Consider the following 22,902-nt stretch of genomic DNA (forward strand, 5'->3'; position numbering starts at 1 on the left):
AAGTAGTCACATAATACGTTGCAGATAGTGTTAAATGTGATTTAAAAAAAGAAAGAAATACATTTGAAAAAAGCAGACATTGAATATACCTTTGAGTATAGTGAAGTTATTACACTTTGGTGTATCAATACATCCAGTCACTACAAAGATACAAACGTCCTTCGTAACTCAGTTGCTGGAGAGGAAGGAAAACACTCAGGGATTTTGCCTTTAGGCCAATGTTGACTTTAAAACAGTTACTGAGTTTAATGGCTGTGAATGGAGAACACTGAGGATGGATCAACAACATTGTAGTTACTGCACAATACTAACCTAAATGACAGAGTAAAAAGAAGGAAGCCTGTACAGAATAAAAATATTCAAAAACATGCATCCAGTTTGCAATAAGACACTAAAGTAAAACTGCAATAAATGTGGCAAAGAAAGAACTTGAACCTGATAACAAAGCGTTATGTTTGGGGCAAATCTAACAACACATCATTGAGTATCACTCTTCATATTTTCAAGCATGGTGGTGGCAGCATTATGTTATGGGTATGCTTGTCATCGGCAAGGACTAGGGAGTAAAAAGAAATGGAATAGCACAGGCAAAATTAGAGGAAAACCTGGTTCAGTCTGCTTTCCAACAGACACTGGGAGACAAATTAACATTTCAGCTGGACAATAACCTAAAATTCAAGGCCAAATATACACTAGAGTTGCTTACCAAGATCACATTGAATGCTCCTGAGTGGCATAGTTACAGCTTTGACTTAAATAGGCTTCAAAATCTGTCAACATTTGAAAATGGCTGTCTAGCAATGATCAACAACCAACTTGACAGAGCTTGAAGAGTGTGCAAATAATGTGCAAATAATTCTGAAAGCATGTTTTCACTGTCATTTTGGGCTATTGTGTGTCGATGGGTGAGGGGAAAAAAAGATTGAATCCATTTTGAATTCAGGCTGTAACACAACAAGATGTGTAATAAGTCAAGGGTTATGAATACATTCAGAAGGTTTCCCCTGACCTTGTGACCTGACTAGGACTAACTCCAGGCCCAGAGTTTTTCCTAGTCAGGTCATGTGGTCAGGAAAAACTCCTGGCCTTACTTATGTAATACAGGGTCCTTATAATTACGTTTGTTTTCCCAGGGGGACCGTGGGGAGATGGGCTTGCCTGGACCGCCAGGGGAAAAGGGGGCGATGGTAAGGAGTAAGTCTGGACCCCGTCTCTCTTCCCAGGGGCATTCAACTCTATACGGGTAGGGTAATGTTCCATGTGGGGGTCTAGGGTTAGGACAGGGTGCCATGTGGGGGCTTGGCGATAAGGAATGGGGTACTAAGATAGGTATCATTGAAAAAGAGTTATGTTTTGAGCTCGTATATCTTGTATGAAATTACGTTTTTGTTAGGTCATACTGGCCGACTTCATGTTGAGATGAACTGTAGCGAGAATAGTATTTATGTTGGATCTAAGTGTGCAGAAGTTTCCAAATAAGTTATTTTTAAATCTACTCTCTACTCTCTGGTAGAAGCAGAAACATTTGCTTACACAGCAGAAAGACAGCTGGAGGTGCCATATTGTTTGTATCTTCAGGTAACTGCCAAAACAATGGAAACACTTGAGTTTGTGAGTGATACAAAGTATATTGAAAGCAGGTTCTTCCACACAGGTGTGGTTCCTGAGTTAATTAAAAGCAATTAACATCCCATCATGCTTAGGGTCATGTATAAACATTTTGGACTGGCCATTATTTTGACTGCCATGGCTATGCACGCATAGTATAACAATGCCCCCATCCACAGGGCACGATTGGTCACTGAATGGTTTGATAAGTCACCAGATCTCAAACCAATTTAACACTTATGGGAAATTCTGGGGTGGTGCCTAAGACAGTGTTTTCCACCACTATCAACGAAACACCAAATTATGGAATTTCTCGTGGAAGAATGGTGTCGCATCCCTCCAGTAGAATCTATGCCAAGGCGCATTGAAGCTGTTTTGGCTTGTGGTGGATCAAGCCCAATTAAAACACTTTCTGTTGGTGTTTCCTTTATTTTGTCAATTACTTGTATATATCTTCACAACATAGTCAAATCATATGTTATTTCGGAATGGGACGTAAAACAGGTGTACTGACTCTCTGTGGTCACTAAAGATTCCATGGCACTTATTGTAAGAGTAGGGGTGTTAACCCCGGTGTCCTGGCTAAATTCCCAATCTGGCCCACATACCATCATGGCTAACTAATGATCCCCAGCTTCCAATTGGCTCATTCATCCCCCCTCCTATCCCCTGTAACTATTCCCGCGGTCGTTGCTGTAAATGAGAATGTGTTCTCAGTCAACTTAGTTGTTTTTACTCAAAGCTGTTTATTGTACGACAACAAACATAAGGATGGAGCTATTGAGGAGAACTGGAGTAGGCCAGATACAGTATGACTCAGTACTTAAACTAACAAACTGTCCAGTCAGCCACATCATGCAGGCTACGAATAGATACATTGCATCGAAATTGTTAAACAGACAACATATTGTCAATAGTCACCAGTTCACTTTCAGTATTATTTAGAGTATGTAAAAAAGGGGTTGAATGGGTTTGAAGTATGATGGATGTCTTCATGGTGTTGTGGTGTTCTGTCTGTCTATCAGGGTCATCCTGGAACTCCTGGAGAGTGTGGCCCCTCTGGACCTCTAGGGATACCAGTAAGTAAAGCCTGCTCACTTTACCTTTGTAGGACCGGTTTCCCAGACCCAGATTAAGCCTAATTCTGGACTAAAAACAACTTTCAATGGAGATTTTTTTGTTGTCCATGGAGTAGTCTTAAATTGGGTCTTTGAAACCGGCCCATAAGGTTATGGTACCATTTTAAACATCCTGTGCCCTCCAGATTTACAAGAACAAACCCCATCACACCAATACTACTCTAAAATACCATCCTTTGTAATTTGCATTTGGCGGTCTAAGGCGCGGCATCTCAGTGCAAGAGGTGTCACTATAGTACCTGGTTCGAATGCAGGCTCTATCACATCTGGCTGTGATTGGGAGTCCCATAGGGCGGCGCACAATTGGCCCAGCGTCGTTCGGTTTTGGCCGGAGTAGGCCGTCATTGTAAATAAGAATTTGTTGACTTGCCTAGTTAAATCAAGGTTAAATAAAATACAGCATGGCAGAATGAAATCAGAAGCAAGACATCACTGCTGTAAACAGAAACTGAATCACAAACTGAATGAGACTTCAAGTTAGAACTTGTGTCCTATTTGGCACATCAGCTTGGCATAGAGTGAATGTAGTTTATTAAAGTGTCTTTCAAGGTCAGACTAGAACTCTAAGTCGACTACCCATTCTGGCTCTTCAAAAGTCTGTTGCCTTTCTTGTTTGGAATCCAGCTACGTAAACATAGCCAATAAAGGTCTGTAACGAGGCCCACAAAGTGACACTGCTAAGTCCTTTTACTCTTCGCTCATTTGGAGACCAAAGACAGAGTTTTTCACACAAGGGGCGGTTGGGAGAAATCCCTCCTAGCACATACCTCTGTTGATGGGGAGTGAGAGTGACAGTCAGTCACTCAAACAGGCAGCTGTAAACTTTTCTTTAGTACCTCTGGCTAAAGCTAATGCAGCTCCCACCCTTTGCCTTTATAGCATGTCTACATGTCTCTAGTCCCTTTACGCCGTGCACTGACATCACACAAGTTGTGGCAAGACATGCCAGACTGTCTCAGAGCTGCTTTAGCAAACTGCACAGAAGACAGCAGGCGAGTACTTTACTCTAAAAGGTGAAAAATACTCTTCAACTTCTGAACAGGTGTTCTTTATAAAATGACAAGCTTCATCTCAATAGAATCTCTTTTACAGGCATGACTGAACACATGTCCTTCAAGTGCATGATCTCAGCTCTTTGGTCATGATAGGGGTGGATGGCATTCACTGGCATCCTGGAGACCCAGTCCAGCTCTCATTAGTCAGTCCTACAACTCATCTCAGTGAGTGTTGTAACGTCATTGCCTTCCGTCATTTAATTGTGTTCCTCCTGCAGGGCCAAGCCGGATCAAGGGGTCTCGGCGGGATCAGAGGACTCAAAGGCAGGAGGGTAAGGAATAAGGTTTCCTCTTTAAGCATCTGTACTTTCTGCTATGAATTGTTATGGTTGTTATGAACTTGCTGTGTAACACAAGGTGGCATTGATGTGGATCAGTGGTCCCCAACCTTTTCTGAGCCAAGATCACGTTCGCAGTCAAAAAGCAAGCCGAAATCTACCGCTCAGATAGTTTTTTTAACATGACTTAAATTTTTTTACATTTACCGAATAAAATAGTGCTGTAGGAATGAGGTTTAGGCAGGCAAATGAGAAATAAGGGCATTTAGGCTATCCGGAAGGCCAAAGTTAGTTACTTTAAGGAGCAGTTCTCTCTCTGTGGGTCTAACGCCAAAAAGTTCTGGAAAACTGTTAAAGACCTGGAGAATAAACCCTCCTCCTCACAGCTGCCCATGTCCTTTAAAGTTGATGTGGTTGTTACTAACAAGAAGCACATGGCTGAGCTCTTTAATCACCACTTAATTTAAGCCAGGATTCCTATTTGACTCAGCCATGCCTCCTTGCCTGTCCAACATTTCCTCCCACCCCTTCTAATGCGACTATCCCCGATGCTTCTCCCTCTTCTTCCCTTGCCCCGCTACAACGTTTCTCCCTGCAGGCAGTCACTGAGTCTGAGGTGCCAAAGGAGCTCCTGAAACTTGACCCCCAAAAAACATCTGGGTCAGATGGTTTAGACCCTTTCTTCAAGGTGACTTCATCGCCAATCTTCAAACTCTTTAACCTGTCTCTCCTTTCTGGGGAGGTTCCCATTGCTTGGAAGGCAGCCACAGGTCATCCTTTATTAAAGGGGGGGATCAAGCTGATCCTAACTGTTATAGGCCTATTTCTATGTTGCCCTGTTTATCAAAAGTGTTGGAAATCAACTGACTGGCTTTCTTGATGTCTATAGTATTCTCTCTGGTATGCAATCTGGTTTCCACTCAGCTTACGGATGTGTCACTGCAACCTTAAAGATCCTCAATTATGTCACCATTGCCCTTGATTCTAAGCAATGTTGTGCTGCTATTTTTATTGACTTGGCCAAAGCTTTTGATATGGTAGACCATTCCATTCTTGTGGGCTGGCTCAGGAGTATTGTGTCTCTGAGGGGTCTTTGAACTGGGTTGCTAACTACCTCTCTCAAAGAGTGCAGTGTATAAAGTCAAAAAATCTACTGTCTCAGCCACTGCCTGTCACCAAGGGAGTACCCTAAGGCTCAATCCCTGGCCCAATGCGTTTCTGAATTTACATCAATAACAATGCTCAGGCAGTAGGAACCTCTCCCATCCATTTATATGGATATGATACAGTCGTATACTCAGCTGGCCACTCCCCGGAGTTTGTGTTAAAGGCTCGAGCTTTGATAACAAAATAGATAAGTTGGTGTAGAACTTGCGAGGCACTGCAGAGCTTAAATTGAAATAATTAGCTTTTTTATTTTACTGGACTGATGGTATCTGCATCTAATGGTGATGGTGCTTTCAAGACACCTGGGAACTCCGAACAAAACAAGGTCAAATCATGATGTCCGTGATCTTCAGGTCGGAAAGTTGGAGTTCTAGAAAGATGCCAGAGTTTCCGACTTGGAATTCCAAGTTGGAGGACTGTTCAAAACAATTTTTCCCAGTCTAATCTCGTTATTTCCGAGTTCTCAGTTGTCTTGAACGCACTGAAGTCGGAGGTCGGAGGGTTCTGAGTTCCCAGTTGTTTTGAACACGGCATTAGTCTCAGCGGAGGGAGAGAGCAGCAGAGGGTCTGCCTCTCACGGTCCCTGCTCTCTCCTTCCTTTCCACCGATGGTCTGACCAGAGAAAGTGAAGTATTCCTCAATATTAAAATAGACGAGCTGCTGATAATAATACAAATGCAGGCCTATCGATACACTTGGCTACTAATTAATTGCAGCTGCAGCTGCTGCGTGAGTGTTTTATGTTTTGGAATAGTGTTGAATAAAAACAGTGTTAAAAGTGCTGAATAAAAACTTTAACATGAACTTACTCATAAAAACAGCAGCTCTTTGCTGTATTGTTTGACAGTCTCTCTCCGTGGTCATGGTTTTAAAACTTTAAATCAAATCTTACGTAGGCTAGCATCAAACTTATCTGTGGCCGGGGTCCTGGATGCTCTGTAGGCACGGTGATGTGAGCTATACAATTGACCAGCGCAGTAAGCATCCACGATTTAGCCACAGATCTCCCGGTGCGCCAGGTAGGCGGAGTTTGTCTTTTCAGACAAATTAAATTGTTCAAAATGGGTACAATTTGCTTACCTGGTGCACAGGGCTTCTAAATCAAGTGCACCTGCTGCCAACAATTGTGATCAGCCAGTTAGCAACCACTGATTTAGATGGAAATCTGGACACAACATTCATTGAACATTATACAGTAGATATGCTAGTGTGAGAGAACCAAAATAGTACAACAAAGTACAATATACTACAACATACTGCCTGGATAAAGGGTTACCTCACCATTTATTGCACTGTAGGACTGCTCAACTGTGTGACTGATCTCTCTAATATGCATAAGTGGTATAATTTGGGGATATTGTTTAATCATTTTGCATAACTTGTTTACTATTCTAAGTATTCACAGATTGAATACTTAATAACCTATAATAGCAGTTCATTCTAAAAAGGTCTATAAAAATGAACCATAGAAGATCAATGCAATTAAACTCAGATGTGGCACATTAAGCGATGGAAAAGGGGCAGAGATTCTTTAGTGGTGCAATAATCTTCTGACAGTATATCAGTATTCATAAATCAGTATTCATAAAGTCCCTCCAATACAGATTTACCCAAACCCTGCCAGACAGTGATATCCTTTAGATCAGCAAAGCACCACCAACAAAGATCTGCAATGACTCCAGAAGCCAGTACCACAACAGCCTGGGGAGAGAGATGATAGATTCAGTATGTGTCTGAGAAAGAACGGAGTGAAACAATCATATCTTATATAGAGCAGGGAAGTACCACAAACAAAGATCTGCCCTGACTCTGCCAGATAATACCACAGCAGCACTGGGGAGAGAGATTAGACATACCGTTTATGTCTGAGAGAAGGATAGTAAGAGTACTTCTCCAACAACAGATAGTACCGTTTAATAGCATCATTCCAAGTCCTCCTTTGTTAATCGTGTGTTTGCTGCGTATGTTGAGGTTGGACAGTGAGGCTTTGAATTAGGTTAGAGAGGAACAAGGCGGTTATACATTCAGCTCTGTCGTGGACTCTAACCCCCTCTGGTGTGAGTTATCTTCATGACTCGTCAATCCTCAAGGGATGCATTTCGTCGAATCCTATGTGTGCAATTACCAAGCACATGTTGGCCACCTTGAATCTTTGACCTCAACCGTACATCCAGGCTCTAAGACCGAGAGCCGTAGCATTCACAGAGATGAAAATAATCGAGGGACACAGCAGTAACACATGGTCTGGTTGACTAGATACGATGCAGAACGAATCATGTCATTCCCTGTTAGTGGAGAGAATGGACCAGTGTAGTGAGGGAAGAATCGTCAGCGTCATGATCATCTCTGCTCCAAAAGAAACAGGGCCGGCCATTTCCCATCAATCAAATGTATTTATAAAGCCCTTTTTATATTAGCAGTTGTCACATAGTGCTTATACAGAAACCAAGCCTATAATCCCAGAGAGCAAGCAATGCAGATGTAGAAGCACAGTGGCTAGGAAAAACTCCCTAGAAAGGCTGGAACCTAGGAAGAAACCTAAAGAGGAACCAGGCTCTGAGGGGAGGCGAGTCCTCTTCTGGCTGTGCTGGCTTAAGATTATAAGAGTACATGGCCATTAAGTCTAGATCGTTCTTCAAGATGTTCAAACGTTCATGGATGACCAGCAGGGTCAAATAATTATCACAGTGGTTATGGAGGGTGTAACAGGTCAGCACATCAGGAGTAAACATCAGCTTGCTTTTCATAGCCAAGTATTCAGAGGTCAAGACAGCAGGTGTGGTAAAGAGAGAGAGGAGGGGGTCGAAACAGCATGTCCGGGAAAAGGTAGCACGACCGGTGAAAAGGTTAGGATTCCAAAACCGCAGGCAGAACCACAGAAACTGGATCAGCAGCACGAAGGTGGATTGGGGACGGGGACAGCCAGGAGTTGTCATTCCAGGTAGTCCTGAGGCATGATCCTAGGGCTCAGGTCCTCCGGGAGAGGAAAGAGAGAGAGACAGATGGGAGAACTCAGCAAACTGTATGACTGTATTTACATTCTTGTCTGTTCCTGTGCCATGCAGTATAGTACCCTCATCAGCAGATGTACTGGACTGCTGAAACTCCCAAGATCAATGAAATGTCTTTGGGGATATCAGGGCTGTCCTAGCAGTACTATCTACTCTGAGCCCAATTCACTGTTGGATATGGCTCCCAGACCTCCTATTTCCCCTGTGGTTATCCATCTATCAACTTTTCAAGTTTCAGAATAGTATCTAATATCCTATGGACTCATGCTAGATCCCCGAGGCACATGGATAGAATTTCTTCAATTCTTTATCAAAATGAATAGGAATTTGTGAAACCATTCAATTATATGACTAAGTTTTTTCCACAGTGATCCTAGTATGGAGCCGTATAGGCATTCACATCTAATTGGTAGGGTCAGATGGAAAGGTCATGACAGGATTAGTCAGCAGTCAGATGGAAAGGTCATGACAGGTCATGATTAGTCAGCAGTAAGACTCTAGTCTTGTAAAGGTCATGTGTTCTCTGTGTGACACTGTTCCCGAATGTTCAGTTGAATACCATGGTCATACAATAGCTGGTCTTGGGAAAAAGAACATCGACATCAGTGTGCATTGTATAGGGAAAACCACTAGTGTTTACTGAACCAACCACAGTCACATCTCCCTCTGTCTCCAATAATAACTCTTTCTTCTCAGCAACCACGGAGTTGTGTTTTTAAGCACTTTCCCCAATTGACACTGCCGTTAGGATGGGAACATTTAAGTGTGAACATTTGGACGTTTGTTAAAGCCTTTCTGACCGAAGAGCCCTTCATGGAGAAGAGAATACTTCATATTTCATGAATGAATCTCTCTCTTTCTGTCTCTCTCTCTTTCTCGTTTCTCGCTCCCCCCCCCTCTCTCTCCCTCCCCCCTCTCTCCCTCACACCCTCTCTCTCCTACAGGGTCCGAGGGGTCCTGATGGTCCAGCTGGGGAGAAGGGGTCAGTTGGCGGAAAGGTGAGGATGAAGTTCAAAGCTCATATGTCAAAGGCTACATCAAAGGCTACATAATACAGTATTTCTGCTCCATTGCTCCACTTCATCTGACCTGACTCAGTTACTGAATGCTACGACTTCCTCATTCCTTTACGGAAACACACTAGCCACAGCCAATGGAAAACATGGATACTGCCACAGCCGCGGGAAGATGTTTTGAGTTGGGTGTGTCTTTATAAACGCATATCATGCAATTCTGTGTCATTTAGGCCTACGTGACAAAATACATTATCAGAATATTTTTTTATACTACACAAATGACTGAAATGAGTGGCTACTCTAACGCTGTCAAACAGATCAATTCAAATGAACTGGTCTTGACCTGGACCGGGGCTAATGAAAAAAAGGTAGACACAGATTGTACAATATTAGAAGAAAATATACTGTATATTATAGGCTACTAAATCAACTTTCCAGTGGCACTGACTCACCCAATGATGAAGACAGCATGAGTATGCGTAGCCTAGGCTTCTGACTGGTGATGGTCTCAAGATGGGCCTGAGCTACTTTCAAAATCAGTGAATTGTTGTGAGAAAAAAATGGTATCTTCGACTGACAGATTAGTCTTCTCTTTTCAGCAGCAGGCATTTGCTCTACCAAAATTGTATTTAGACATTTGTGAAAGGCCTATTGCTATTCACTGAAAGTACGAAGAGATATAGAATGCATAGAAAGAATCCACAGAACGAAAGTGCCCATTCAAGTCAGGACTGGCAGCCATTTTGAATGTACCCATGTGTTTACCAGTCAAATTGCCAGGGTGAGCCAAAACCCTTCTATGGATAATATTTGTATGGCTGCAACGCAACAAGTTGTTCGATATTTGGCGAGCATGCTGCCCAAATTCAGTCAGTGTTCAGACAGGAGTAATTATACAGTATAATTTGGCAAAATTATTTCAATTTATCAGGGGGTGCTGCAGTACCCTCAGCACCCCTACTTCACGTGGCTATGGACTGCAATGCGGCATTGGTTTAGGTCTTAAATTGATACTTAAATATGTCCATATAAGAGTTTTTCAATTGGCTTTGTTCACAAGTCTTTAAATAGTTTGATTATTTTCAACATCTGAAGGACACTTTTTACACAAGGGGGGGAATCTAGGACAAGAGCTCTTATGTGTAAAGTGTGTGAAGCTGTAAGTGAGATTGACACGTGTTTTCTTACAGGGTCCTGATGGTCCACCAGGAGAATTTGGCTTCCCAGGGGAGATGGTACGTACAGGCAATTTCAAGATCACTATGTTTTTAATAACAGTTTTTGCTCATACCCTCCTACTCATGGCTACGTTCAACTCGTGGGCTTTTGGGTATAGTCTTTCCTACCTTACTTTGCATGTTTACTTTGCATTTACCCCTCATTTAGTGTTCACATCATTTCCTGACTGGTAATGAATAGTGTAGGACTATGAGTGCCCATTCATATCCTGTTCAACGTGTTAACACATTTTCATTAGAGGTTCCAATGGCCCAATGGCTCATTTAGTTAGAGTGTGATGTTAACCGTGCGTCACTTTGGATAAATGTGTCTGCTAAACAACCATAATGTTTCTGCTTAATGACCATATTATGTGCTTGATACTAATTTCAACCCTTATTTCTCTCCATGCTATTTTGCTCCAGGGAAATATTGGGGAGCCTGGGGAAGCTGGGCCTAAAGGATTTCCAGTAAGTGATTGGGGCTAACAGAGTGCTCTTTTAGGTTAATCATGCCTTTAGGGTGGACACAGGTTGGAGGGGCAACCATTAGCAATGGAAAAAGAGAGGCTTGTGTGTAGCATGTAGGGCATGCAGTTGTATAACTATTCTCCAGGTCGTTGCTGTAAATGTTTTCTCAGTCAACTTACCTGGTAAAATATGGGGGGAAATATATAAAGAATATGGGGGAAAATATATAAAGAATATGAAGTTGAGAGTTGCTATGGGTTTGTGGACAAACATTAGCTATGAGAAAAGAGAGGCTTGTGAGTAGCACTTGGTACATTAAACCTGTGTCTGAATAGGCCTCCCGAGTGGCGCAGCAGTCTAAGGCACTGCATTGCAATGCTAGAGGCGTCACTACAGATCCGGGTTCAATCCCGGGCTGTGTCGCAGCCGGCCACGACCGGGAGACCCATGAGGCGGCGCACAATTGACTCAGCGTCATCTTGGGTTAGGGGAGGGTTTGGCTGGCCGGGATGTCCTTGTCCCATCATGCTCTAGCGGCTCCTGTGGCGGGCCGGGTGCATGCACAGGGCACGGTAACCATTTGGACAGTGTTTCCTCCGACACATTGGTGTGGCTGGCTTCCGGGTTAAGTGAACAGTGTGTCAAGAAGCATTGCGGCTTGGCAGGGTAGTGTTTTGGAGGAGGCTCTCGACCTTTGTCTCTCCCGAGTCCGTACGGGAGTTGCAGCGATGGGACAAGACTAACTACCAATTGGATATCATGAAATAGGGTATAAAAACGGTGTGTATAGTGGAAATGGTATGTCTTCCTGTGCTCTTAGTTAAATGCTATCTGCATTTATAATAACTGGGTTTATATTATTTCAGGGTCGCCAAGGACTCTCAGGACCTCCAGGTGCCAAAGGAATAGCAGGAGAGCTAGTAAGTCCTTTTATGTCTAAATATTTGTAGGGTTTATCTGCCAAATCCTTGTCAGTCCTAAGTGTCTCTGGCCCAGCCAGGGATATGGGAGATATATCCTGTGTTTAAATTCCTATAGAGCTCAACACTTAATGCCACATCAGGTTAGCGTTATATTTCACCTTCAAGCCAGAAAGCTGTCTTTGATTTCATTACTTCCCCTAACTTTGTTTACTGCATTGTCTCCATACAAATACCCTTCCTTGGGTTTCTCTCTACTGCTCCTCTACTTGAAACCAGGGGTTATTGGATCCAACCAACAACTTAGAGAGGAAGTGACTAGTGGAAATTTCCCAAAATATCTGCATCTCCATGTGTTGTAAACTTCGGTGTACATCTACAGTACGTCTTCATTCCGATACCTCAAATGGTGCAGCATCTGCTGGTTGAGTAGCCCAGGGAAGCCTAATCCTGCATTATGGCGAGAGAGAGAGATACAGTGATACTGTAAGATACGATGATTTACTCAGGACTTTCCTGCAGAGGCAGAGAGGCAGCTTTATGTGAACATTGGGTTTTTTCCACCACATAGCCTACAAAAGCTTTGGCTCTGTGTTCTAAGTCTCTAGCAGTAGGAGCTGATCTGGATCTCAAGTCTAGATTAATTTATCTCCACCACTCCATGTTTTACCCTCAATGTCTTTTTCACATTTTTATCCTCGCTGCCTCTTTCACATTATAATCTTGCTGCCTGTTTCACATTTCTATCCTTGCTGTGTTCCCGTACATTTGCTTATTATCTACAATGTACTTAGTAATTCTAGTGTCGTTTTTATCCGCAATGTACTTAGTTATTCAAGTGTAGTTACTATGATATAAGGGCTGCATAGGCCTATGTATTTTTGTGGTCAATCATCACTACACTGCCTCGGTCTTATCATCCTAGGGACCAACTGGGCCACCAGGAACAATGGGTCCCCTGGGAGAGATGGGCCTCAAGGTAAGTTTCCCCACACTCCATAAACATGCCAAACAGTAGTATTGTGGCTTCTATAGGTTATTGTAATTGCTTGTGTAGTGTGCCATGCACATAGGCATTGGTCATTGGAGCCTGAACACTAAGCTGTCTAATTTGATTGTCAATGGGGATTTTTATATGACAGGGTCCCCTTGGAAAGGTTGGGGAGTGGGGATTGCCAGGAGAACCAGGAGAGAAGGTAAGATAGTACCCTCAACTGCTCAGAAAAATAGTTGATGTATTCAACAGCACTTCAATCAAGGGTCACTCAACGTCTCACTTTCCAATGCCATAACTTACAGAACCAGTAATAGTCTGTATATCAATCTACTGTATGCATGTCCATAGGCCACACAATCCATGTGTTTTAGTGTAGTTTTGACCTGTGTTAAGTGTCCATGTGCTTAGTGTGTTATTGACCTGTGTGACAGGGTTCCCTTGGACCAGCAGGAAACCTCGGAGAGCAGGGCCTCATCGGACAGAGGGTGGGTACCCCAAAGTTCACTTGTGCCCGTGTCAGTGATTCTTCTAGTGGTAACATTGGCCTTATTAACTTGTACTGAAACCTCCTCTCCTTCAGGGTGAGATGGGAATCGATGGGGAGGCAGGACAGAGTGGACCGGATGGACCTAAGGTAAGAGATAACACTATGGTAATAGGATCCATCCCAATGACTAGCTTTAGTTGAAAGTCTCGGCCAAGAGTTGACGGTCATTGTCTCTTTGGCTGTGTTTTCACAGCCACCCTAAGAAGGTGATATAAATTGGAAGTCAAAAGTCCAGATTCCATGTGGGGTTTTTTTTGTTTACACATTCTGGAAAAAATCAGATAGTTATCAGATATACAAATAATTGGCAAAAGATCTGAATTGGGCTGCCTGTATAAACTTTGACATCAGTGAACAATTTTGGTGCCACCCCTTTTTCTCCCCAATGGGTAGTTACAGTCTTGTCTCATCGCTGCAACTCCCGTACGGACTCGGGAGAGGCGAAGGTCGAGAGCCGTGCGTCCTCCGAAACACAACCCAACCAAGCCGCACTGCTTCTTGACACAATGCCCACTTAACCCAGAAGCCAGCCGCACCAATGTGTCGGAGGAAACACTGTGCACCTGGCAACCGTGTCAGCCCGCCACAGGAGTTGCTAGTGCACGATGGGACAAGGACATCCCTGGCCGCAAAAATCCTCCCCTAACCCAAACGACGCTGGGCCAATTATTCTTTTGTGTAAATCACAAGAGGGCGTTTTTATGATAACTTTCACTATTTCAATCAGCCATTCACAAGAGAAGGCGATTCAAACCTTTATCAGATCATCAAAGCCATATTCATATGAAGCTAATGAACTGTACTGTACACTTAGCTGGAATGACAGTTATTTTCAGTCAGACTCAAGTACTGTATATGTACTGTATGCTGTTGACACAGAGTGAAAATAAATAGGCAGCTGGCCTATTTTGAGCTCTTCCGTCTGTCAGGAGTTCTTATAGAAATACAGTGGTGATTCAGAGAAGCACAAGGAGATTTCATATCCATCTGAGCCAAGCTGCTGGATAGTAAGTGTTGTGTTGTGCATGAACACACGCACACACACACACACACACACACATACAGAAGCGCTTGCTCGCACACACACACATCATCATCCTATCTCCTGCAATCGACATATTACCAATGTCAAACGATGCAGGACAACTCTCCTATGAGTGCAGTGGATTAACGCCTTAAAACTCACAGATGCACGTCTGTACCATATTCAACTGCTGATCACATGGAACACTTCTCCACGTCGGCCTTCAAAGTTATTTGAATATTTGTTACTGCCACCAAGATCTACACCAGTGAAGTATTGTATCTGGTCCCGTCTGAGTGCATCTTCCCTATGGTTCTGTGCTCAGGGCGAGAAGGGTGACATGGGACCTGAGGGCGGTAAAGGAGAGAGGGGTGAGATCGGACTGAAAGGAAAGGAAGGTTCTCCTGGACCTCCTGGCTTAGTGGGCTTGAGGGTGAGTGTACAAACGTAGGATTATTACATTACGAAATATAAGCCTTACATTTCCTGTACTTGACTCTCAGGTTCACGTAAGTCAGACTGATGACTTAACTCACTGGTTGTTGGGTGACCAATGTAGTCTACTATGTGCCAAATACTGTAGGATTCATAACCCTTCTTTGTCTCTCCAACAAACAATTGTTTTACTTTCTTTGAGTAGAAAGCAAACTGCTTATGACATTGTTCTAACCATTGCCTTGTCTTCGTCATACGTTATTATATGTTTATTGCAGTTCAAGTAATGGTTTATTGACTCATGTCTCCCAGGGTCAGGAGGGTAAACCTGGCAAGTTTGGTGAAAGAGGAAAACCAGGGGAGAAGGTATGTACTGTATATCAGCTCAGTGCCTGCAGTTATTTCATAAGCCTCCGTCTGACACTCATTTAATTCCCTGAAACCTGTTAGTCGTTTTACCATAGTCTTGTTTTGTAAAGAAAGTTTGATGACTGCTTGTAATTGTGGTCAACGGACATAAGGGTCAATGGCCTTCCAAGCCACCGCACTATGATTAAAGTGCTCAGCCAATGGGCAGTTTTAAAATGGACAGTAGACATAGTAAAACTATCCACACACCACTTCCTAGTGACTGAAAGGTGACCTTTGCTAATTTTGTATGCCTGCTCTTTGGCGACCCTTCTCCAGGGCAGCAAGGGTCATATGGGTCACCTGGGAGAGACTGGGCCAATTGGTGAACAAGGAGAGGCAGGATTTGTCGGGCCGAAAGGATCGAGAGGAACCATTGGACCAGTGGTAAGGCTCTTCTACAGATCTGACTCTGATGTGGAGGTTTCTTAATGCTGTAGGTCACTAAGACTGATCATCTGATGTTCACAGGGTTCCCCGGGTAGAATGGGCCAACAAGGAGAACCAGGCATGCCAGGATATGAGGTAAGAATGACCCTTATATCATTGATTTAGGTGTCTTTGACTCAATATTACTGAGATTTTTGTAGAATCTAGAAAAACTAAAGATAGTCGGATGATTGATCAATAGAGAGCATTGTCGTCTGTGATATTTTGCACGATAGGTTGCCCAAACTAAGTCAAAAGTATTGAGTTGTGCTCCGTGATGACTTACACTATCTGTTATTTTAGGGCCACACAGGACGACAGGGCCCACTGGGACCTCCTGGACCAAAAGGTGAAAAGGTACACTTCCCACAGTCATGTCTGTTTGTAATAGCTCTCTCAAATTCTACTATCCAAGTGGGTCTGGACTCATGGCCTGTGAAGGTTTGGGTTTAATGATGATTGACCCAACACTGTATGTTATTTCGTCTGTCTGTCCTATGGTCAATCCACATTATGTCCCACATATCCTGTTATAACAAATTGGTATGGCTCGTCTTTCCTGACTAGGTAGGTACAACACTTTAGGGCCCTACCCATTGGCAATAGCTGCATGTGTGCATACACTGAGAGAGTCGATCTCACTGCCTGTGTTGCTGTTATAGTTTGCTAATCCTGCAAGAAGTGATCAAATATAATTGTTTGATGACATGCACCAAGGCACATCTCATTAACTCAGGGGGCATGCTATCAAACGTAGATCATTGGCCACAAACTGCTTTGGAATACTCCTTGTCATCCTTATTCAGGAGATCAATCATGGTACAGTTGAGATGAATAGGACTTCGATATGAAGCAGTTTCCTGTTTACCGACAATGATAAACTCATAATGACATTTGACAACCTTGCTTACTTTCTAATGAGACCCAAATTGTGCCACTGCTCATAAATCGTTATGTTTTGGATCCCTTCTCCCCTGTTTCCTCTTCTATATCACCAAGCACATACACAGCACATGCACTATATAATACTACAAGCATCCCACATCATTCATCAATCCCTGTAAAGTCACTGGAACGTTTAATGCCATCTTGATTCCATTTAATTGGAAGCTGCTGGTTACTGTCAACAAAAGCCCTCGATTTATTTGAATACTCCATTGTTTTGGAGTCCAATTACATTTCACATAATTTCACCTTACACAGTTTCAAGTTCAAGTTTGAAGTTTAAATGTATTGTCCTGGAGGCAAATTGGTTTTGCAGCAATGATCATACATAAGATGCATAAAAAAATACATTTGTTTTCCTGTATAATGTTTTCCAGGGGGAACAGGGGGAAGACAGTAAGGTGGAAGGCCCTCCTGGTCCACAAGGTGACAGAGTGAGTTCCTCACATCATGTATCCCTCCGCCTACAGCAGTGTTTGGTGTTGGTGTGCTGCTTTAGCTAATTATCTATATGCTTTACTGTGTATGTTTCTCATCTGAAACAAGGGTCCTACTGGAGACAGGGGAGACCGAGGAGAACCAGGTGACCCCGGATACTTAGTGAGTGGGACATCGTTTGACGTTATTCTTTCATTGGCCAGGATATACTGTATAAAATAGGGGTAATAACCAATCTAGGAAGAAAGTTACTTTACTTGAATAAACTTGCTTCATGCGTGGATATGTTAACACACGTCTACTTCTCAGGGCCAGCAAGGAGTGGATGGAGAAAGAGGCAAGGCTGGAGCAACTGGACTACCTGTGAGCCAATGGTTATGTTTATGACTTGCTAATATGTGACTACTTACACTGACAGTATCCACATAAACACAGTATCCAGTTATTCATCATGCATGCATTCCTGTTGCAGGGACATCCTGGATCAAGGGGAATACAGGGGCCAAAAGGATCCAAAGGTGATCAAGTAAGGAAAAAAGACCTTGACAAGTAACAACATATCTGTAGTATCCAGTGTCATTGTATACCATAACACCTGTTCATTTTACACCATGACATCGGTTTGAACCAGACACAGTGTGATTGATTTAACCTATGGTATGATGACATCCTGTCACAGTTGGTTGTTGACTGTTGTTTACTCTGATCTACTCCAGGGTCAGAAAGGCAAATGGGGGAAGCAAGGGGAATCTGGGACCAAAGGACCACTGGTAAGTGGGACACCTAGTTTGTAAAGCAATGCAACATGTACCTAATTGAATTGATTGATTCATTGATTGAATCAAATCAAATTGTATTTGTCACATGCGCCGAATACAACAGTGAAATGCTTACTTACAAGCCCTTAACCATCAATGCAGTTTTAAGGGTGGGAAAAAAGTGTTGAGAAAGTATTTACTAAATAAACTGAAGTAAACAATAAATAAATAACAATAGTCTGGGTAGCCATTTGGTTAGCTGTTCAGGAGTCTTATGGCTTGGGGGTAGAAGCTGATAAGAAGCCTTTTGGACCTAGACTTGGCACTCCGGTACCGCTTGCCGTGCGGTAGCAGAGAGAACAGTCTATGACTAGGGTGGCTGGAGTCTTTGGCAATTTTTAGGGCCTTCCTCTGACACCGCCTGGTATAGAGGTACTGGTTGGCAGGAAGCTTGGCCCCAGTGATGTACTAGGCCGTACGCACTACCCTCTGTAGTGCTTTGCGGTCAGAGGCCAAGCAGTTGCTATACCACGCAGTGATGCAACCAGTCAGGATGCTCTCGATGGTGCAGCTGTAGAACTTTCTGAGGATCTGAGGACCATGCTAAATCTTTTCAGTCTCCTGAGGGGGAATAGGCGTTGTCGTGCCCCCTTCACGACCGTCTTGGTTTGTTTGGACCATGACAGTTCGTTGGTGATGTGGATACCAAGGAACTTGAAGCTCTCAACCTGCTCCACTACAGTCCCGTTATTGAGAATGGGGGCGTGCTCGGTCCTCCTTTTCCTATAGTCCAAGATCATCTCCTTTGTCTTGATCACGTTGAGGGAGAGGTTGTTATCCTGGTGTCTGACCTCCTCCCTATAGGCTGTCTCATCGTTGTCGGTGATCAGGCCTACCACTGTTGTGCTGTCGGCAAACTTAATGTCGTGCTTGGCCATGCAGTCATAGGTGAACGGGGAGTACAAGAGGGGACTGAGCACACACCCCTCAGGGGCCACCGTGTTGAGGATCAGCGTGGCAGATGTGTTGTTACCTACCCTTACCACCTGGGGGCAGCCGTCAGGAAGTCCAGGATCCAGTTGCACAGGGAGGTGTTTAGTCCCAGGGTCCTTAACTTAGTGATGATCTTTGAGGGCTCTAGGGTGTTGAATGCTGAGCTGTAGTCAATGAATAGCATTCCCACGTGCTCCTTTTGTCCAGATGGGAAAGGGCAGAGTGGAGTGCAATAGAGTATGCGTCATCAGTGGATCTGTTTGGGCGGTATGCAAATTGGAGTGGGTCTAGGGTTTCTGGGATAATGGTGTTGATGTGAGCCATGACCAGCCTTTCAAAGCACTTCATGACTACAGATGTGAGTGCTACGTGTCGGTAGTCATTTAGGCAGGTTACCTTGGTGTTCTTGGGCACAGGGACTATTGTGGTCTGCTTGAAACGTGTTGGTATTACAGACTCGGTCAGGAACAGGTTGAAAATGTCAGTGAAAACACTTGCCAGTTGGTCAGTGCATGCTCTGCGTACACGTCCTGGTAATCCGTCTGGCCTTGCGGCCTTGTGAATGTTGACCTGTTTAAAGGTCATCGGCTACGGAGAGCGTGATCACACAGTTGTCCGGAACAGCTGGTGCTCTCAAGCATGCTTCAGTGTTGCTTGCCTCAAAGCGAGCATAGAAGTCATTTAGCTCGTCTGGTAAGCTCGTGTCACTGGGCAGCTCACGGCTGTGTTTCCCTGTGTAGTAGGATTCAGTCTTAGTCCTGTATTAACGCTTTGCCTGTTTGATGGTTCGTCGGAGGGCATAGCAGGATTTCTTATGTACTAAAATGCAGGTTATGATACAGTATATATGCTTTTTTCTGTGTATTTTCTAGGGTCCAGAGGGTCATCCTGGCCCAAAGGGAGTTGTGGGCAGAGAAGGCCTTGAGGGCCAGCCTGGAATGGACGGCCATCCTGGGAAAGACGGAGACAAAGGAGTAATGGTAAGAACAGACAATAACTCACTGAGAATGAAATGACCAGGGCCTCATTTCTCAGCGCCTTTGTAGCATTAAGATCATCGTTAGAACGTTCTTAGAATGTATCTTTAGTAGCCAAGGTGTTTCCCAGAGCCTTTCTTTGGTAACATGACTCTTAAAAACTGTTGCACGTCTACGAGTGATCCAGAACACTCATAGTGCAGCCAAAGTGCATCGTCAGATGCTTTTTTTGCCCTTCCACATCACTTTGTTCACAGAAGATCTCCGCTGAATATAGAATCAAGATATCTAAGCTATCCGTCTGACTGTGAATGCGGATAACTTCAGAACGAAGTTGACTTAAAAATGCAAAGTCTTTGCAATTGCTACAAACAAGTGAAGGATAAAATGATGCTTCAAATGAAAACCGAGATGACTGCGTTAATAAATACATAGGCTACAATGAACCAGTACCTGGGCTTGAGGAGATCCTGACACTCAGGATCCTTCAATTCAAAGTCCCATTAACCTACTCTGCAGATGTTATAACATCAGAATACATTTGGTACTCACCAAAATATGGAGTTTCGCAGAGCAACTATAGTCATTATTGCAATTATGCACGGTATGTACTCACAAAAAAGGGTTGCCTCAATGTGTTTCATGATGTGTGATAACATGTGTGCAATGATTTAGTGCACTATTATTGGGTAAGCACAATAAGCTGCTTCAATAGCCTATTTGCAGCCATAGGTGGTAATCTCTCTCTAGGAGCTGATTCGTTGTCAGTATTGTGGAATAGTTCTAATGTTATGGTAAGATTTAAATGGAGAAAGCTGATCCGAGAGCAGCACTCCTTTCTTTCGATCCTATCAGTATCGAAGCATGGTCTAACAAAGAACGTATAGCGAACGTTCTCTCGACGCGCTTGTTCGAGAAACACTCTTAAAAAGTTGGCTCGTAAAATATCAATGCATCTTAATGCTCAAGTTATGTTTTCTGTAAGGCTTCAGTCATCATCAGCTCTGTGTGTTCACTCCTCAGGGGGAGCAAGGGGACGACGGAGAGTTTGGTATTATCGGCAAAGCTGGAAAACACGGTAAAACGGGCGTGCCAGGGCTTCCAGGCGATCAGGGCCTCTTTGGATCGAAGGTGAGAGAGAAGAGAACATGCTCCAATGAACTATAGAGACCCATCATGTTTATCATGTTTGACAGTGTTTAAGGTGTTGAGACAAAGGAATATGCACTTTGCTTGTTATTCCATTAAAACTGGTTTCTGTCCATGTGTGCGTTTGTCACAGGGAGAGAGGGGTCTCCCAGGCCAAACTGGACCTTCAGGGAAAAGAGGCCACATTGGTGGAATGGGGTTGCCAGGGAAACAGGGTCACCAGGGGCCCAAAGGACAGCCTGTGAGTAACATAGCAATAGTGCGGAGTCAGAGAAGAAGTTGCTCATTATGTAGCCCTATTCAGTCTCACTTGACTGAAAATTCTTGGTCACCAAACCGGTTTGTCATCGTTTGCATCTGTAACTCAAAGGTTATTTGGTTGGTAATGAGTAATGACCATAGACTTACGGTAATGACGAGAATATGTGATGATGCTGGCGATGAAGATGAAGATGTTTCTCTCTCCTCTCCTCAGGGTGACACAGGTGAATCCGGGTACCCAGGGGTTCTCGGAATGTTCGGACCAAAGGTACGCTACACTTCCCTCCGTTTTCATCTCCCACCTGAGTCACATGATCGAATGAAACAATTCAGTTTCCCCCACAAGGACGACCTAAGCCGTAAACGTGGGTGTGACAAGGCTGGCTGTCACCTTGTGCTCTTAAAGGCTTAAAACGTACACTGAGAATAAAACTTTATTTATTGTGCAAAGGGTGCAAGATAACACAATAACAGCTTGGCATTATCAGGTGCTAAAACAACAGCTCCCCTTTCAGACATGGACTAATCTAATTACAGTCCCATCAAAAACTATTCACACCCATTGACTTTTTCCACATTTTGTTGTGTTACAGCCTGAATTAAAAATTGATTAAATTGACAAATTAATTACAAATGAAAAGCTGAAATGTCTTGAGTCAATAAGAATTCAACCCCTTTGTTATGAAAAGCCTAAGTTCAGGAGTAAAAATGTGCTTAATAAATCACATAATAAGCTGCATGGACTCACTTTGTGAGCAATAATAGAGTTTAACATGATTTTTGAATGACTACCTCATCTCTGTACACAACACATACAATTATGTGTAAGGTCCCTCAGTCGAGCAGTGAATTTCAAACACAGTCAACCACAAAGTCAGGGAGGTTTTCAATTATTATAAAAATGTTTTTAAATGTAACCTTTATTTAACTAGGCAGGTCAGTTAAGAACAAATTCTTATTTACAATGCCGGCCTACCCCGGCCAAACCCGGACGACGTTGGGCCAATTGTGCACCGCCCTATGGGACTCCCAATCATGGTCGGATGTGATACAGCCTGGAATCAAACCAGGAACTGTAGTGACACCTCTTGCAGTGCATTAGACGGCTGCGCCACTTGGGAGCCCAAAATGCTTTGCAAAGAAAGGTCACATTTTGCTAGATGGGTAAAAATAAAAATTTAAATTAAATATCCATTTGAGCATGGTGAAGTTATTAATTACACTTTGGATGGTGTATCAATACACCCAGTCACTACAAACTCAGTTGCCGGAGAGGAAGGAAACCGCTCAGGGATTTTACTATGAGGCCAATGGTGACTTTAAAACAGTTACATAGTTTGATGGCTGTGATAGGAGGAAACTGAGGATGGATCAACAACATTGTAGTTACTCCACAATACTAACCCAATTGACAGAGTAAAAAGAAGGAAGCCTGTACAGAATATAAATATTCCAAAACATGCATCCTGTTTGCAACAAGGCACTAAAGTAATACTGCAAAAAATGTGGCAAAGCAATTACATTTTTGTCCTGAAGCGTTATATTTTGGGCAAATCAGCCAACAAGATGAGTAGGCCTAACGAACAGCAAAAGCACTAGCCTATGTCAATCTACTATTCCCATAGTACAAAAGTTGACTCATTCTGTGTGATAAAATAA

The 22,902-nt window shown here is 43.3% G+C and overlaps 1 protein-coding gene across 1 annotated transcript in view; it reads left to right on the top strand.

Annotated features, from left to right (window-relative positions):
- LOC129853869 (collagen alpha-1(XXVII) chain B-like) overlaps nucleotides 1-22,902 on the top strand; it is a 144,962-nt gene that overhangs the window by 111,520 nt on the left and 10,540 nt on the right. The window contains exons 26-50 of the mRNA XM_055920333.1: nucleotides 1,134-1,187; nucleotides 2,634-2,687; nucleotides 4,021-4,074; nucleotides 9,203-9,256; nucleotides 10,465-10,509; nucleotides 10,918-10,962; nucleotides 11,829-11,882; nucleotides 12,808-12,861; nucleotides 13,025-13,078; nucleotides 13,311-13,364; nucleotides 13,460-13,513; nucleotides 14,776-14,883; nucleotides 15,198-15,251; nucleotides 15,573-15,680; nucleotides 15,765-15,818; nucleotides 16,026-16,079; nucleotides 17,045-17,101; nucleotides 17,214-17,267; nucleotides 17,415-17,468; nucleotides 17,578-17,631; nucleotides 17,822-17,875; nucleotides 19,729-19,836; nucleotides 20,857-20,964; nucleotides 21,116-21,223; nucleotides 21,458-21,511. Of these exons, the coding sequence (XP_055776308.1) occupies nucleotides 1,134-1,187; nucleotides 2,634-2,687; nucleotides 4,021-4,074; nucleotides 9,203-9,256; nucleotides 10,465-10,509; nucleotides 10,918-10,962; nucleotides 11,829-11,882; nucleotides 12,808-12,861; nucleotides 13,025-13,078; nucleotides 13,311-13,364; nucleotides 13,460-13,513; nucleotides 14,776-14,883; nucleotides 15,198-15,251; nucleotides 15,573-15,680; nucleotides 15,765-15,818; nucleotides 16,026-16,079; nucleotides 17,045-17,101; nucleotides 17,214-17,267; nucleotides 17,415-17,468; nucleotides 17,578-17,631; nucleotides 17,822-17,875; nucleotides 19,729-19,836; nucleotides 20,857-20,964; nucleotides 21,116-21,223; nucleotides 21,458-21,511 (1,605 nt within the window). The remainder of the gene's footprint in view (nucleotides 1-1,133; nucleotides 1,188-2,633; nucleotides 2,688-4,020; nucleotides 4,075-9,202; nucleotides 9,257-10,464; nucleotides 10,510-10,917; nucleotides 10,963-11,828; nucleotides 11,883-12,807; nucleotides 12,862-13,024; nucleotides 13,079-13,310; nucleotides 13,365-13,459; nucleotides 13,514-14,775; nucleotides 14,884-15,197; nucleotides 15,252-15,572; nucleotides 15,681-15,764; nucleotides 15,819-16,025; nucleotides 16,080-17,044; nucleotides 17,102-17,213; nucleotides 17,268-17,414; nucleotides 17,469-17,577; nucleotides 17,632-17,821; nucleotides 17,876-19,728; nucleotides 19,837-20,856; nucleotides 20,965-21,115; nucleotides 21,224-21,457; nucleotides 21,512-22,902) is intronic.

This window comes from Salvelinus fontinalis, chromosome 4 (genome assembly GCF_029448725.1).
Source record: "Salvelinus fontinalis isolate EN_2023a chromosome 4, ASM2944872v1, whole genome shotgun sequence".
Taxonomy (NCBI): Eukaryota; Metazoa; Chordata; class Actinopteri; order Salmoniformes; family Salmonidae; genus Salvelinus; species Salvelinus fontinalis.